Here is a 17,967-nt window from a genome sequence, read left to right as displayed (position 1 = left end):
CTTTCAGTGACACAGAGACGGCCAGCGGCCGGTGCTGCTTGGTACCGACTCTGTGTGTCTGCTTGTCCGTGCCCGGCCGTCCGTCCGTCCGTCCATTCGCTCTCACTCGTCCAAAAAATATGACTGGGATGACGAAAAAAAAGAAGGAAAAACGGAGAAGGAGAGGACGAATGCGTGTGTGTCGTTCTGGGCGATTTTCACTTCTAGGTCATTCGACCTATTCCCCCATTCGTTTCCCATTCGTTTCCCATCTGATGAACTCTCATTCTTCTATTTTCAAATTTCTAATGTAATCTAAATTCCCATTTCCTAGCTGATGAGCACTTTTTCTTCCTTGGTGGGGTTTCTGATCTGATGAGTCAGTGTAAATATCTCAAGCATTTTTTAATCCAGCATTTTATAGAATTTCACATCAGACACTTGACAGCCGAGCTCCAGACTCCTGAAAATAGTCAGAATGGCCGAAAGTCAATCCAAAAAATACATTTTTTTGCACGGCAAATAATTTACGAAATTTGTTCTTCTGCAAATCTACAGTAATCCGATTGATTTAAAACCTGTCTCCTACCTTATTTTTGAGTGTTTCCGAAAAAAATTATATCAAAATGTTTGCGACAAAATACTGCACATAAGTTACTTAATTAGAAATATTTATAATCAATGGTTTTTAATAGATCCCCAAAAACCTATAAAAGTTGCATTTTTCCGTTGCTTTTTCTAAAAATCTATCTCTTCATTGGTTTCTTGACCAAAATGGACATGTTTAGGCTCATTCCGTGTGTTTTTGTCCCCTTCATAATTTTTACTTATTTTGAAATCCAAACGTTCTGCCCAAAATTTTTAAAGGCAGAAAAAGAGAGACTGTTCTATTGTATCGACTTTCGCAACTTATTCGCGTTGTTGTGTTTATCTTATTAACCGGTACTGTATATCTGGATAAGAACTAACTCTATGGATGATAATTCCAGTGGCAGCTCCTCCACGATAAGTCAGTGTCAATTCGGTCATTTGAGTATTTGGACGACGAGGTGGCAACTGTTTTTCGCTAACCAGACAATGGTCATCTCTCATGAATTCAATGGTCACTTTTCCGGGAAGCTTCGCACTGATTGCACGAATGAAATCAGCAGTTGTTTTGATATTCTGAAACCGAAGATTCTAGATAAAACACAGCGAAAGTTGAACTCCAACCACTCCTCCATTGACGTTCAGAATCTCGTCTCCAGCGAACAAAACGCCCATCAATTGACTGCTTACATCCACATATGTAATCTAAAACATTCTTGAATTTTCTAAGTTTCCAGATCAAGATTTCACACCTTTCCATTCACCACATCACACGCCACCACCACATTTTTTCGATCGAATTGTACTTCTTCCTTTCCTTTCACATGGAAACTATTGTTGGTTGTTGCCATCTGCAAACGCTCTCTCTGTTTTCTTGTGTTGTCTCGTCTTCTCTCTGTCTACGGAATGTTTATTCCCTCTGACCCTTCTCCCTCAATGGCCTCCTTAGCTCAGTTGGTAGAGCGTGAGACTTTTAATCTTAAGGTCAGGGGTTCGAGTCCCCTAGGTGGCTTGATGTTTTGCCGAACTTACTTTTATCCGATTGGGTGTTGACGCGGATAACGACGAAGCTATCTATAAGAATTAATTAAGAACTACTTGTATTGTATTTTTTTCTTCTCCCTCTTGATTGTAATCGTGGAAGGGCATTGGATTCAATGACAAAAATTCACGTTATTGTTGAATCAGAGACAAAACTAGGTCATCAGAGGTTCTATGGTTTATTATTATCGAGTTATTAATAAATTATTAGTTTGTAGGAAACGAATTAATGGAATGGAACAATCCAATCGGCATTATCCTCTGCTTTCGTCGCTTTCTTATCACTTCCTCTGACGAATTTCGAGAGTCTCGATCTTACTGTATTCAGATCCTTGTTGTACGTTGGAGCACTGAAAATCAACTGATATTCTAATAAATTTTGAATAGTACTAACCTATAAGCTCTAGACCCTGATCTTGATTCAGATTCTTCAGTCTCTTCGGTCTTCTCAGCTGGTTTCATTGTAGTCGTAGTAATTCCGAGAAGGCGCTGAAAACTTGGTGGCATTGTCAATCCTGGCATCGTTGGCATTCCAGGAATTGGTGTGAATGTTGGGAAAGTGTGTGGAGCCAAAGTTGGAAGAGTTGGAAGATCTTGTGGAGGAAGAACTGGAACTGGTACTGGGATGAACTGTGGAAGTGGAAGAGGCTGAAGTGGTGGAAGAAGTGGAAGAGTCATTGGAATTCTTTTTGGAGGATTCGCTGGACGATAGGCTTTTCGTGTTGGAATGGTGACGACTTCTGGAGCACGACGAACTCCGGTCGAAGCCGGACGAAGGGATTTGGCCAATGGAGCGAATGAGGAAATCGAAGGGAGTGGAGCTCTGAGAGTTTTAATTTTATTAAATTAAAGATGGCAGGAAAATTTACCTTCTAACATCTCCTTTTGACTTTAGTCCGCTAGCATGAGGAACAATTTCGTAGGCAGTGACAGTTCCTGAAACTTAACGACCATGAAATCATCAAAACTAGGGGAAACTAGGTCAAAAATAAGAACTAACCGATGACACAAACGGCTAACAGGAGAAGCTTCATTGTTTCTTTCGATTGTTCTCGAAAAATGAAGAATAGACGGATCGAATAAGCAGGGAAGGCGTCGCTTCTTATCACTCAAAAATTCTCGTTTTGCCCTTATCAATTAGCCATCGTTTTGTGGAAATCTCGACGGAAAAGCGAGAAAAGACAATGGAAAACAGATATCCACATTTCTCAAGTTGAGATGAAAGTTCAGAAAACAGAAAAAAGATATTCATGGCAATTGTCTGTGTCTCTTCACACTCGTTCACCTCTTGAACCTTTATGACAGTCATATGCAAATTTGAAGAAGGGGTGTAAAGGGTGGGATATTGAATAGAATGCACCAGTGTTACTAGTTGTACACCCATGAGACTGTACGTTTTGATTCTGTGCTTTCTGGTTATAATGTAAGTTTTCAAAGTTCTTCTTTAGGTTTGAGCCCATTTATCTCATTTCCTGAAGAAGATATAAAAAAGTTGTTAATTGATAAATTGTTTATCATAACATCGCAAAAATGTTATTAGTTGACTATGCTTTGATACTTTTCACAAGTAATGAGATATAGTACCGGTCCATAAGATATACAAAAAAACTCAGTTGATTTTCGGTCATTTTGACAAATTTCAAGAGTCTAGAGCTCGGATGTCAGGTTTCAGATCAGTTTGAAAACTTTGGAGGGTGTAAAACAGACCTAGATGAAAAATATTGCATTGAAAATTTAGGAAGGTGTAAAACAGACCTATATTGAAAACTTTGCATTCACAGAATTTTCAGAATATTCTTAGTTTTTCAACTATTTGCCGACTTCTGAAAGGCACCTTTTTTGACGTTTTCAATACAAAAACAATGCAAAACAGTGTAAACGGATGTCAAATGATCGGAAACTTGGCAGCCGAGCTCCTGACTTCTGAAATTTTTTAACTAGCCGAAAATCAACTGAAACATATTTTTGTGTACGTTATGTTACTGTATGTTTTTCAGATGTTTGGCCAGAAGAGATTCAAATCAAAAGTTGAAGGCATGTTGTGCCAGACAAAAAACCGCTGATAAAATGTGCAAGAAGAGATTCTGTGACTTCGAAGCAATCCATCAAGGGAATGTAAGTCAGCATTTTTATAAGACATGTGAAGATCAAATGCTTCCAGATGCTTCACTACCTGAACACTTGTGGACCAAAGAATCAAACAGTTCAGTTGATGTGGGACTGTGCTTCTTCTAGAGCCGATCATACCGAATGTTGCAAGAAGAAGTAGGTCATAATGTTTCAGAGCCAATCAGTTGTCTTTTATTTTAGCAATGTTCTTCCCGCATGTCTTCCATATTGTGCCGCCCAAGGAACCGTTCCAAATGAGCAAGTGACTCATGTTTTTTGTATGCAAAACTTCAACAACATCAGAGATTGCTTCCGTTCTCATCTTGAGAAAAGACCGAATATTTTTGGAGATAATTAATATGAATTTGAACTTTTTATTGATAAGTAAAATGTATTAGGTTGGAAACTAAGTTTTTGTGCACTTTTGTTTTCCTCATTTCTCTTAACTGAGCTAGCACAGTAACATGTGTGTCACCGGATATGGTGTATAAGATGATAAGGTTGTTCACAATAACCATCATTTGACCTGCTCTCATTCCGCTTGCTAACGGGATGCCCCTTTTGACACCCACTGTTTTTGGGTGAAATTTCTGTATATTGTTTACATTTATTTCTAACCTGAAAGTATCCGATATTCATCACCGCCTGTTGGAAGTTTACAAAGATAATGCCCCCATAGAGACACCGTTGTAAATTGGGTTGACAAGTTCAAGAACCAAGACTTTTCAATGAAAGATGAAACTTGTGTCGGGAAACACGTTCTTCAAGATTCAGACAAGCTGAAAGATCTAGTAGAATGGGACCTTTTCCAATCTACCCGTGAAATGTCAATCACTTTGGGGACAACCCATACCACTGTTGAAAATGGATTGTTAAAGTTGGGAAAGACAGAAAAACTTGGACGGCGGATACCTCAGCGTTTTGACCAGTTTTGATGTCACTTCTATCTCTCCCCAAAAATATTACAAAAAAAATAAAAAGTGCAATCAGGATGACCACCCATCCATACACTTTTTCTCGCAACATCTTTTTTCGTCATCCGACCGTTAGCCAACTTTTAATTCTTCTTCCTTGTTCGCTGATGAAATAGAGTGCAAAGTAGCGGAGACTTTAGATGATTGACGGTTGGACGGAATGTGTAGAATACCGTTCGGAACGTAATGTTCGGAACGGACTTTTTCGGAATTTCGCAAAATTCCGATTTTTAAAAATTCGGAATATTGCGATTTTCTAAAATTCGGAATTTCAGAATATTCCGATTTTAAAATTTTCGGATTTTCGGAAGTTTCGGAATTTTTCAAAATTTCTTGGGAACCAGGGTACAAGCAAAGTGTTTCAATTTCACAAAAGCAAAAATTTTTTGATTGCAGAAATGGTCAAGTCGTCAGCGTTTTGTCTCCCATTTTTAGCTCGCTTTAACATGGGGCGTAAGGGAATGATATCGAAGAGCACATGAGTATCCGACAGTATCCAAGTTTCTTAGAAGCCTTCATTTTGATTATTTAAAGCTCAGAAATTCGAAAAATGAAAAAGGTGGTTTGATTTTTGAATTGTGATGATTCCAGGAGTATATATTTAGTCCTCGGCAGCTAAAGTTCAGGATGAATGAAAAAATCAGACTTATACTGTATAAGTCTGATTTTTCTAAGTTATACCTCCACAAATTGGTGATTGATTTCAGTGGATCTGAGGTCAGGTAGAAATACAAATAAAATGGTAGTCCAAAAATGGAAAGTATTAGAGGCGAAAACGGTGGGCATATCTCACTGCACGAAAAGAGGAGAATGATTTCCGTTGGGATGTAGACACTACTAGACCTCACCAGCATACTGATAAAACGACAACTTCCTCGCTTTTATCCCCTTCAAGAAAACGAAGTTTGAAAACAACATATCAAAAGTGGAAAGGACTTTCCGAACAACCTAATATTATAAGAATGATTGCTAATTAGAGCTTTGATCGGTGTTTGCAGAGATTTCAAAAACAAAAACGCAACCAAATAAAGCGTATTCTGCTGTGGCTGTAATTCTTGTGTCCCATTTTCCTTTTGTTTTTTCAGTCTCGAAACTGAATTAACTGAAAATAGAAGAGGAATTCTCGACTCTTTTCTCTGCAAGTTTCAAAGAAGGACAAATGAAAGAAATCGAAATCAAACAAGTTTCTTATTAAGAGTTTCTATCCGAATCCACGATTTCCAAATGGTAGACATTTATCGATTTTTAGGCGAATATCTATAGAGATTTCGCAGATCTGACTGTAGAGACGCTTCTTAAAATGGCTGACCGTTTCCAGGTCTCATCGGTTCTTGGAATTGTTGAATATCATCTTCTCAATAATTTGAAAATTGGATATGAAAAAATGTTATGCTGACAAATACGCAATGCCGAAGCTTTCAAACAAGTGTATTAATCAGATGAACTCATTGGAGATGGCTAAGAAATTGGAAAAGCCTCCGGAATTCATGACGTTGTCGGATAGAAACAGCTCGTTGAATTTTAGATGTCTTTTGAATCGTAAATAAATAAATCTAAATTTACAAAATGTTTTTCCTACAAACTGAATGTATAGTTTGTGTTCCTGTTTCTGTTTCTCTGTGTCATTACATCGATTTCTCATACTTGTATCCGCCGAAGCGAAAATGAAAATTTTCATACTTCTTTTTCCAATTTGGAATCAATTTTCTTGTAATTTTCCATATCTAAAGTCCCAGCTATCAATATCATGTTTTCAACGATAAATGAATCGTTAATTACTCTAGAATCTTCCAGAAAACATGACTAACAACGATGAAGGGGGAACGGAAACTGAAGAAAACCCGAAAACAGAATCGCCGTTGAACAAGAATGAAATCCTTGAAAAACTGGAAATCCTTGAAAAACTGGTGGTGGCTGAAACTGAGAAAATCGCAAAACCACATAAACGAAAGTTCGATGAAATCGCGGAAAAGCTCCAATCAATGAAAAGTTCGATTACGAAAATGAATAAAGACGAGAAGAAGGCGATTTTTGATGAATACGAGAAGAAGGCGATTGAAAAGTCCAGTTTGGCGAATGTGAGATTCGGAGGAGAAAACTGAGAATATCAGAATTTCCGATATCAGAATTTCCGATACCAAGATTTCCAATATCAGAATTTCCGATATCAAGATTTCCGATATCAGAATTTCCGATACCAAGATTTCCGATATCACAATTTCCGATATCACAATTTCCGATATCAGAATTTCCGATATCAAGATTTTCGATATCGGAATTTCCGATATCAGAATTTCCGATATCAAGATTTCCGATATCAAGATTTCCGATATCTCAACCAAGTCGGTAATTTTTTTAGATTTCTCGGAAATCGAGTGTTTTTTGTTTCTAATTCTAGAGTATTTAAATAAATTTGATTCCACTTCAAATACCATCAACCATCCACTTTCGACAACGTCTTCTGATTTTTTTTTCTGAAATTTGCTACTTCGTTTTCAGAAACAATTGTTTGAGGAATATAATCTGGAACCTCGCAGAAAACATGATTTATCACAAACTTTTTCATAACTTTTTGCCCCAAAAGAAATTCAATATTTTCAAAGTAGACATAGACTTGAGAATGGTGTCTCTCCCTTGATAACCTAAACCTAATGTATCCAACCCCTCCCTTAATATTTCTAGTATTTTTCCCAACCCCAAACCATATCAACCCTTGTAATCTGCACAACTCCCCCCCCCCCTAATTTCCCATCCTCTAGTACAAATCCAATTTCATTTGAACACTCTTTTTTCCATCTACCTCAAAAAACCATAAATTTCATGTCTAATTTACATATGTTAAGCTCATTAGAAAAAGAAAGAAGAGGGTGAGAAAAAAGGAAGAATTGAATGAAATCGAATCTGGAGTCAGAATTTGGTCCTTTGGAATTTATTGCCTCCTTTCTCTCTTTTCCGATTCAACCGGAAATTGAGTTTTTTCGTTTCTTTCACAATTCACATCTTCTGGTATACGGTAGATCCCTGCTTGAGATCCCTGGAAGAAATCTCTTTCATTTTGCCCTTGTAATGATTTTCATGATGTTCCGTTTCATTTTCTCTGCGTCTCCTCGTTTCCCATACTCCCTAATCTGGCGCCATAGAAATGCCTCATAACTCACTGACATATGGCTTTCTTCCGACATTCGAAAAGAGGCCAACCTTTACTCCAATTTTCAACAACTACCGTATATACTGGGTCCCTCCGGAAAAAGTCAATTGATGGAAAAAAAGTGAACAAAAACTTTCTTTTCGTTTTTGGATTCAAACATTTTATGATATATATACGACACTCAAAAATGCATATCTCCGCTGGTTTCTTCAAGTTTTTTTGTTCCTCAAAAACTCTTCGTATTTTCATTCATCGACGATTAAAAACTAGAAGATGTGTCAAAATTTGGCGGTGTTGATGGTCTGTTTGGGTTGTGTGTCTCATTGTGCAAAACTCTTCAACTTTTTTTGAAACCATCTCCTTTACATTTTTGATGAGAAGTGTTGAAGAAGACGTTTGTTTTTGGAGGATTCATCCCGAATGACTGGAAATTCTTTTTCATGTTTTCTCAGAAATCCTATAGAGAGTTACTGTAGTTTTGAAGAATTTTACAACATACAAGGTTAGCGATTCAAAGATTTCGAACACCGTAAGCCCTCTAATAGAAGGGTCTTTTGGCTTTCAACTTTGAGCCAGCTTTTCTCGGTTCCTGTGAAATATATGAAGAAGTTGTTAACTGATTAATAGTTTATCATACCATCAGAAATATTTTATCAGTTGATTACTTTTTTATATCTCTTATAGGAATTTAGATAACGGAGCTCAAACTTGACAGTTCGAGAGCCCTTCTATTGAAGGTTTTACGGTTTATTGAAATTTTAAATTTCGAAAGATCTTAAAGTTCTCACATCATGAGATACCTAGATTATGAGAAAGCATTTTAAAATACCATAAAATCTGTACGGAGGGGGCTTTTAGTGAACAATGTTCCCGAAATTCCACAATTTCCCAGAAATGTGTTGAAAAACTCTTGTTTGCTTAAAAATGTTTTCAATGAAAAATTTTGTAAAAAATATCTGGAAAAATATAAGGGCTCCCGCTAATTGAAGGGCCCCTGTAGTAGAAGGGCCCACCGGAGGTACCGTAGAACAGTCGGAGGGCCGGCCCCTCTCATACAGATTTTATGGTATTTGAAACCTAACAATCCAACGAAACGGTGAAAACCAAAACATTCTATTCAAATCTAGTTGTCTGCGAATCCGAAAATTTTAAAAGTAAATTTCCGTTCGCCTTCTTTTCAAAACGAAATCCTCAAAACAACCTCTTCTCTTTCCAAGCGTTCTTCACCACCACCACCACCGCCATTCGAAATTCGATACTTGAAAGACAAAACAATTCATTTGATACAAACTGTTTTCAGAAAAAAAATGCAGAAATCGGAAATTGTTTTCATCGAACATTTTTTTGAATAGGAAGGAAAACGGCAAAAACATCATCAAAATGGGAAAATATACAATCCGCAGAAGATTCTGGAATCATTTTTCTCTGTTTACATCAAAACTTTGAAATTAATTTTTTTTTTGGTTTCTGGACGGAAAAAATGGAAAAAAGTGTTCCGGATGTATTTGCAATTGAACTTATTTGAACCGAATTAGATGAAGGAAGAAAAAATAACTTCAACTTTTTTTTTCAATAATTTTTATTTCTTCGCACTCTCGATGCGCTCATTTTTTATTAGTTAGTGCTCTTTTTTCCCAGCATTCAACCAACTTTTTGACTCTTTCATTCCAAAAAAAAGAGAAAAGTTTTCATTATCTTTTTCTTCATTTTCATCAGGAGAGAACAAAATTGAATTTGAAGTTGAAATTGTTTTGGGATGTTTGGGATTCTAGAGAATCCAAAATTTCAAATTTCCAGTTTGTTGGAGTTTTCGTTTCGAGATTTTTTTTGTTGCACATATTTGCAAGATTTTTTGTTCAGATTTTAGAAGATTCAGAATTTCAGCTTCTTGATTTTCAGACCCCCCCCCCCTCCCCCACATTACAAAATTTCCGTAAAACCTTCTAATTTCGGAATTTCAAAGGCTTGGTTAGATTCATATTTTCCAGAGAGAATTTATCGGAAAATTTCAAAAAAATATTTTTTTTTGAATATTTTTTCTATATTGTTATCTTTATGTATTGTAATTTTTGGATAATCCCAAAATATCGATTTTTTGAAGATTTTTTTGAGATTCTTGATTTTTTGAAATTTTCTTTTCGGGAAATCTGAAAATTCGAATTTTCAATGTTTTCGTATTTTTCTTAACTTTTCGAATTTCTGGATTTTTGAAACTTTTGATAGAATCTTTGGATAGGTCGGAAAACCTGAGGATCAGAATAACCAACTAGAATCAAACCTTCTAGAATCAAAAACTCTAGATTCCTATTTAATTTTAAAATTCAATTCTTATTTTCTTCATTCTCCTTTCCAAAATTGTCTCATCATCCCCGAATTTTCGATTCTTCTGAAAAATAAAAGTTGAATTCAAAAATAACGTCTTCAGTTTTTCAACAAAACAGAGAAGCGAAGAATGAAGACGTCGTGAAAAACTTCGGAAAACGAATTTCGAAAAATATTTCGGAAATCTCAAATCTCGAGGAGCATTCTTCATTCTCAAGTGGGAAAATTCCAGTCGGATGGGGACTGCTCAGGCTTTTTTGTTTAGTCTTTTTCGGGTTCACTTTGTGTGTGGTCCTCCTGGAAAAATTGGAGAAAATTTTGGAAAGAAATGGGGTTGTAGAGTGAAAACTAGAAGGACTTGTCAATTTTTTTTCGGAAAAAAATCAGAGAATCCTGAAACCATAAAACGAATTCTTATGAAAGTGAGGTACCTAGATTTTAATAGTTACGGGTCTTCCAGAGCCTTGAAATCAATGTTTCAGAATCTAAACATCTTGAATTTTCAGGATACCCAGATTCCAAAAATTGAGAATTATAAAATCTCTTTTCCTCCTCGACCTCTCCATAAAACATTTTCTAAAACCCTACCTGGCACCTCCCAGCATTTTTTCGACCACCAGAACCCAAAATCTCCGGTCGATTTAATTAACAAAATGAATTCGCCTCCTTCCGTTTTTATTCTCAGATTTTTCACTGTTCCCCGCTTCGATAGGTTTCCGTTTTTTGTCATTCAACCCCCCCCCCCCCCAAGCTGTTCTCTCCTACTGTGTTAGCATGTCCCCCGCCAACCTGGCGCCACAGTTTTCATGAAATTTGAATCTTTTCGAAACTGAATTCAAATGATTTTTGGGAAAAAGTCGAATTTTTGTTGGGACGATGAGTGGCTGGGAGACGGAAGAAGATGATGAGGAATAAAAGATTCAGAGTAGTGTCTTTCTTTATTCTTTATGTTCTTTTCTAATTCTTCAAGTTCTTATTCTTCTTCTTTTTCTTCGTTTTCATCCTCGTTTTCTCCTTTCCATTCGTTCATTTTCAATTTGTCGCCCACTTTTATGCTCATCATCATGCTTTATTTCTTCGCCACACACACATTTTTCATGTTCAATTTTGTGCGACTCCGTTTTAAAAGTGTAACTTCTCAAAACTTTTCGGATTTCTTCTTTTACCAGTATGAAATTATTGATACTGGCTGAAAAATGTTGAAAATTTTGAAAATTCCATCCTTCTTTCTGAAACTAAACACCGTACTTCCTCTAATAGAAGCCCACCCAAACCGTCAAATTTGAGCTCAATTATCTCGATTCCTGTAAGAGATATCAAAAATTAGTCAACTGATAAAATATTCGTGATATTATGATAAACAACTTTTTGATATCTCTTACAGGAATCGAAATATTTAAGCTCAATTTTGGCGGCTCGAGTGGGCATCTTTTACAGGAAATACGGTATGCATTTATAAAGACCTTGAAATTGAAAGTTGAAAAAAGTACTGAAAATTTTCAAAATTTTCATAACTCAGAAAGGGTCTCGCAATAAGCCAAAAAAATTTCCGCAAATACTTTGAAACTTTCTAAATCTGAAAACATTGAAACTCTTTTTTTCTGACTTTTTCTTATCAGCATTGATCGATAACTCCAATCCTTTTTATCTATCACAACTATCTAACCTATATTTTCCAGTTTTACTTCATTCCATAACTTACCTAATACCTCAAAATAGGGTCTAAATCTTATTTTCCAACTTTAAGCCTACTCATCCGTATTCCAAGAACACGGGTAACCTCTTGATCTCCTGTGTCGTCAAAGCCGATTACCTGTTCGATCCTGGATTGTCAATTTCGTCCATGATCACTCTTACAAGATCTCGAAAATTCTCATCTTGGGTTTTTCAGAGTATGTTCTGGAATATATGAGTTTAGAATATCAATTTTTATTTCTGGAGAACACCCTTTTTGATTATTTTGCGCTAGGACCAAAAAAAAAACTTGCGATAGAAGATTTTCTTTTCTTTTAACTTTGAGCCAATTCATCTTGGTTACTATTAAAGATACGAAAAAGTTGTAAATTGATAAATTTTTATCATAATACCACAAACATTTCATCAGTGGACACATTCTTTGAATCTCTCATAGGAGCCGAGATAAATTAGCTCAAAACTTGTTGCGGCCCTTCAGCCACGTTATTCTCAAATCGAACCGATTTATAGAATTTGAAGATTGCGAAAGCTCCAATTTATTGTTATGTTTATTGGCGAAAATTATACTGTGAACAGGTTTCAATCATGTTGATCCCAACGACTCTATAAATTTCATGAATAGTAAAAAGAAATTTGGATGATCCGTAAAGAGCCGCTCCAATAGAAATACTGTGGTCAGATTTAGTAACTTTCTGTATGATCACCCCTTTTTATCTTCACCTAAAGCTAATCGGGATATAGGATTTTAGCGTTATTTATTCGACTCAAGTGATGTCAAAATTTGCTGGGTAGTCCTCGTGATCACAAAAAATAAAACTGTAGCATGCCCTCTTTAACAAGTCATCGTAGTCTGATTTCTTGAACCTAAAACTTCTGTTTCTGCCCTGTCAGAAGTCTTCCGAATGTTCTTCGACTTTGGTGTAGTATATTGTAGGATTGGATCTACTTGAGATAAGATGATCATGAATACAAGAGTTGAAATCTAAACTCATAAAAGCCAAATGTACGTCACAGGCAGTGTGCCTTATCGACAAATGGTTTGTCGACAAACGCCCTTTACGACAAATTTATCGACAAACTTACCGGTAAATTTATCGAAAAATTACCGACAAATTGTATAAACAACAATAAACAACAACAACAACAACAATAAACAACGATAAAAACAACATTTATCGACAATTTGTCGATAAATTTGTCGATAAAAATGCTCTTTGTCGACAATTTATCGATAAAATTTTATCGTTTTTTATCGGCAAATTTATCGATAATTTGTAACGTAAATTTGTCGACAAAATCGGAAAATCTTTGTCGACCAATCCAGAACCGTCCCACTTGATGTTTAGTTGCTTCTGATAGTAAGACACAAAATAACAACAAAGCAGATATTTTTTAGATATGGGCGAACTATATCATATTATCCTAGATTATGAGTAGATCAACTCTTTGACCTGGCACATGTGGGCTACGTAGAATACTTCAAATTGGATTCTTCTTTTTTTATGACTGCGTCACATCAGTTTTTAAAAATCCATGACGTCTTCATACCGACGTATTTTGGTCATCTTCCAGTTATATTCTACTTTTTTGTTTTTGAGTTCCAGTCTAGTTTTCTAGTTTTTCTTCCCACAAGTAGCCTCAATTCAAAATCAAAATAATTTTGTGTTAATTTATCGTTTATCGTTACGCTCTAATAGAAGCTCACACCAAACTGTCCACTATTTTGAACTCAATTATTTCGCTGCGTTTAAAAGATATCAGAAATTTATTATCTCATCCAATATTGATAACTTTACGGAACACATTTTATCAGCTGTCAAGTTGTTGATGTCCTTTGAAGGAACAGAGATAATTGAACTCAAAGTGCTCATAAAAACTCTATTAGAAGGCCACCCAGCCCGACAACTTTGATCCAATATATCTCGATACCTGTGAAAGATATCAAAAAGTGGTTAACTAATTGCTGATATCATGATGAAAAATTTGTCAGTTAATAACCTCATTTTGTTAACTTTCACAAAAACCGAATTACATTGGCTCAAAGTTGGATGGTTAGGTGACCTTCTATTAGAGTGTTTACGGTATCTTTTTTCGATACACGACTTACGGCTACGCCTTGCCAGTCAATTCTAATTTTTCCCAGAATCGCAATAGACCATCTGAAAACAGAATGTGATTTTTGAGACTAGAAAATTGCTGATTTCTGAAGATACAGTACCGGTGGTTAATACGATATACAAGTAATTATTTTTCAGTTAACTTTCAGTCATTTTTACCATTTTCAGAAGTCTGGAGCTCAACTGTCAAGTTTCCAATCACTGATAATTTTGGAGTGCGTAAAACTGGCCTACATTGAAAACGTTGCATTCACAGAGTTTTTTGAAAATTCCTAGGTTTTCAGCTTCCTAGCCAAAATAGCTATGCCTTCCAGAATACATAGCTGGAAAACTCAGAATTTCAAAAATTCTGTGAATGCAGTTTTACAATCTAGATTTGTCTTACACCTTCTAAAAATTTCAAAGAAAAACTCGATTTTGTAGATCTTATTGACCGGTACTGTAGGTTTTTTCATGATATTCAACCTTGGCATGGCTTTTCAGCTATTTTTCTAACCCTCTGACATTTTGGTTCCACCAAACTGACTTTTTCTTTCAAAAGCTCACAAACTTTTTTACCCAAACTGATTCTGACTCAATTTTGTAAAACCCATTTACATTCATTTCTCTCCTTTTCCATCCCGTTACTTTATTGAATGGACATCTTGTTTCTGCCAAACTTCAGAATACTTTTTCTCCTTTTTCTCCACATCACGACTCCTGATGCGTGAATGAATTGAATTTCTTTTCTCTTGTCAAGAAAATAAATTTTCCTTTTCGGATTGGGTAATGGAAGACAAACTCACTCACAAATCTTCAAATTGATGAAAAGCCTCCAAAAACTTTTTTTTTTCGTTCGGACCACTAATGGGCTCTGGTCCCTTTTGTTTATCGTTTTCGGATTACCTTTTCGCATCGAAAAACCGAAGCAAATTTCTTATTTCCGAGTGAAGAACAATTTTCTTGTCAAGAATTGTTGAAAAGAGGAGAAATGCAAAATGGAGTGAGGCTAGCTTAGAAAGAAGAAGAAGAAGGAGAAGATCATTTCAATATACAGGAAGTGCACCGGAACTCTTTTTGAGAAGTATCGAAAGGGGGTCATTCCGAACATCCGACGATTAAAAAGTAGTTTGTTTTTAGAGCGCATTTTCGACACGATTGACAAGTCGTTTGGTGCGGGAGTGATGGAAACAAAACGATTTATGAAATCATTCTCTCTGAGCTCCTTATATGGAATGCGATTTATTTTCTAGGGTCAAAACCCCACGAATCTATGGTACGGAGTAAACAAGATTTGAGGATTTTGTCTAACATCAGAGAATACATGATGAATATAATCTACAGTAATCCACAGAACGGAGTTGTCAAATCATGTTGGGAATCAAGGTGATGAGATTCGAATAATCTAAAAATTCTGAATTTGATTACAGATTCTCCAGGAACCCTGGTGATTAAAAGCACAAGATTGCATGCAATCGAGTACAAGTTCTGACCTTTTTTAAAACTCGAGCTACACTTAACCTTGACTAACTTATGGACTATCCAAAAGTAGGAAATACCGAATTATAACTATCACAAGCAGGGTTTTTCAGAATGGGCTTCCGGAATTTTTCGGAATGTCGAATATTCCGATTTCAAAATTTTTGAAAAATGACAGAAAGAATTTTCCAAATTTTAGGAAATCCGAACTCCGTTCCGAACATCCCTGATCACAAGACATAGAAAAACATTTGATTTTTGTTTCAAATCTAATTGTAAAGCCGTGTTTTCGAATAATGATTTCATAATCCTATTAATTTTTTGATGACCCTCTTCCGAAATTTTTCAATGAAATATTCGGCTTCGTGTTTTTTTTTTAATTTTGTGAATACTATAACAGTCTTGTTCCTTTTCCTGCTTCTTTTTCACTTATTCATCCAGCTTCCCCCAGACACCACAATTGAACTTTGGTCGCTTTCAGATCTTGAGACTTACAATTGTCACGAGATTTCCTTGATTTGAAAAATTCTGCGTATCCAATGTCTGTGTTGTCCCACAGTACGCACAGAACAGTCAAAGAGGCTATGTTTTGATTTGAGTATGCTTCAAGGCTGAAGTAATTTCAAAACATCCATATGCTATTAGATGTTGAAATACATTGGAAATTTTGAATTGGATGACTAACCAAAACTTACGGAATCATAGCAAGAACTTCAAAGAATGCCCTTTGATGATCCCCCGATACTCTCCGATTTCCAAAAATCAAATCATCCCTCATCATCACATTTCAAAACCCCTATTCCTGATCCAGATTAATACTTAACCTAAACTTGAAATTTCGGATATCAAATTTTTTCCCAAAGGAGTCAAAACGTAAAATCCTAGGTTGAAGGATTTGTGCCGCCCCAAAATCCGGATTCTGAAATCGTCAATTCAGTGCAAAAATATCCTGAATAAAATAGATCCGACTAGGAAAAATACTCAAGACTGGAGAAAATGGCACCGAACATCCTCCGAGTTTTACTGGATTTTCAAAAATCACTGGATTTCCGTGTCATCGATAAAAGTTCATCCTATTTTGTATTACTGCAAAAAGTCGGGATTTTTTGAGAAGGAGGTACATTAGGGATAAATTCGGGGATAAGAAAATACTCACTTTACCTAATCAAATGGAATTTGTGGAAAATATCTTTGAGAAGTTGTGGGAGGTAATTTTAGATGTCTAGACGAGGATTTTTGAACATAGCTTGTGAATTTGAAGATAAAATTAGAAAAAAAATTTCCTAACTATAACAGTCCGTTGCAAACTTGTACAATGAACGGGAATGTTGAAATTTCCTAGAGTACCGGACAATAAATTTTACCTTTTGGCAATACGCAGATCTTATTCGAAGCTGTGAAACAATTTGAAAAACATTATATTTTCACCTTTTCAGTGGAAAAATTCAAATTTGAATTCCTGAAAAAATTGAACAGAAATATTAGATTTGTTTACAAATTTCTGAATAACTGAGAAATAAAAACTTAAGTTTTGTAATTGGCAAATAATTTCGTCAAATTCCTTTCTGAATAATTACACAGTTAGTAACAAAAAAAGAGCCGAAAATTGCAAAATGAATAATAAGATTTTGAAACTTTCAGTCAAATCGAAAAAAAAATCTGGACTGCTTATTTTGGACTCCGAAGTTGGTTATCACCTATTGAAAAAGAAAATCATTATATGAATTTTTCGGTTACTGTGATTAGAATACCATAAACCTATAATAGAAGTTTGAGCCAATTTTTTCACGGTCCCTGTCAAAAATATAAATATTTTAACTGGAAAATGCACATATAACCCTAAGCTCTCCTGTCGTTGCCCCAATGTCTACGCATGCCTCAAAGTAATCATAGTATTCGGAAACATACGTCACAATGACCATCTGATCACCTCGATAGAAAACACGTTGCTTTTCCTGTTTGGCACCATCCCAAAAATCCCATTTACTCCCCTCAATTCACTCCTTCCCGAATCAACGAGCCACTTCTCGAAACTCTTGAAAACTTCTCGGTAAATTGCTCCTCCTTCATTTATCCCATCCTCGCTTTTTTGTGCCCCCCCCCCTACCGTTAAGTTTTCTTTGTTTCTCTTTTTCTCTTTTTGTCTTTCAATTCCCCCCCCCCCACCCGTTTTTTTTCGCTTCAACTATCTATTTGCAAAAAAGTGCTTCAAATTGTTAAGAGACTGATTTCCGAAAAGCTCTTGAAATTTTCGAGGCAGGAGAAACAAAAAAATCAAAATGCGACAAAAAATTGTTTCGTTATCGTTTTTGTCGCTTAAACTTTTTTGTTGTTGTTATCTTGAAAAGTTTTGTTGGTTTTGGCACGCGTATCGAGGATCCTAGAATCCTATGAATCCTCTAACCATTTATCAATTTTTATGACCCAAAAACTTAAAGAAGCCAAGTGACATCTGAAGTAGAAAGAAGAAGAAGGGTGTCCATTAATTTTGAAACACTTATCCCAAAAACCCATCCGGTGTTGGTTTTTTGTGTCG

At 35.8% G+C, this 17,967-nt stretch overlaps 5 protein-coding genes and 1 non-coding gene across 6 annotated transcripts in view; 4 read left to right on the top strand and 2 right to left on the bottom strand.

Moving 5' to 3' along the window:
- CBG02690 overlaps positions 1–1,418 on the bottom strand; it is a gene marked incomplete at both ends in the record, with an annotated part of 6,074 nt that extends 4,656 nt beyond the window's left edge. Inside the window, 3 exon segments of the mRNA XM_002630910.1 lie at positions 949–1,143; positions 1,192–1,272; positions 1,320–1,418. Of these exon segments, the coding sequence (XP_002630956.1) occupies positions 949–1,143; positions 1,192–1,272; positions 1,320–1,418 (375 nt within the window).
- Positions 1,419–1,506: 88 nt separating this feature from the next.
- On the top strand, positions 1,507–1,579 carry CBG28442. The gene has a single exon. It is a non-coding gene (tRNA).
- A 255-nt stretch (positions 1,580–1,834) lies between these two features.
- CBG02691 lies at positions 1,835–2,487 on the bottom strand (the record flags this gene model as incomplete). Its single annotated transcript, XM_045242472.1, has 3 exons — positions 1,835–1,958; positions 2,003–2,429; positions 2,478–2,487. 3 exons carry the CDS (start codon positions 2,485–2,487, stop codon positions 1,835–1,837), a joined length of 561 nt encoding a protein of 186 aa, XP_045092234.1.
- Positions 2,488–2,990: 503 nt separating this feature from the next.
- CBG02692 lies at positions 2,991–4,075 on the top strand (the record flags this gene model as incomplete). Its single annotated transcript, XM_002630912.1, has 4 exons — positions 2,991–3,031; positions 3,606–3,723; positions 3,770–3,873; positions 3,919–4,075. The coding sequence occupies 4 exons, from the start codon at positions 2,991–2,993 to the stop codon at positions 4,073–4,075; spliced, it is 420 nt and encodes a 139-aa protein (XP_002630958.1).
- A 2,415-nt stretch (positions 4,076–6,490) lies between these two features.
- Positions 6,491–6,793, top strand: CBG25622 (the record flags this gene model as incomplete). The annotated part of the gene is made up of 1 exon (XM_045242471.1): positions 6,491–6,793. One exon carries the CDS (start codon positions 6,491–6,493, stop codon positions 6,791–6,793), a length of 303 nt encoding a protein of 100 aa, XP_045098158.1.
- Positions 6,794–8,136: 1,343 nt separating this feature from the next.
- CBG25621 lies at positions 8,137–10,506 on the top strand (the record flags this gene model as incomplete). The annotated part of the gene is made up of 2 exons (XM_045242470.1): positions 8,137–8,149; positions 10,265–10,506. The coding sequence occupies 2 exons, from the start codon at positions 8,137–8,139 to the stop codon at positions 10,504–10,506; spliced, it is 255 nt and encodes an 84-aa protein (XP_045098157.1).
- Positions 10,507–17,967: the final 7,461 nt, after the last annotated feature.

Source organism: Caenorhabditis briggsae (assembly GCF_000004555.2).
Source record: "Caenorhabditis briggsae complete genome, chrII, whole genome shotgun sequence".
Classification (NCBI taxonomy): domain Eukaryota; kingdom Metazoa; phylum Nematoda; class Chromadorea; order Rhabditida; family Rhabditidae; genus Caenorhabditis; species Caenorhabditis briggsae.
The sequence above is the reverse complement of the archived record's forward strand: the minus strand, read 5'-3'. Positions and strand labels throughout refer to the sequence as shown.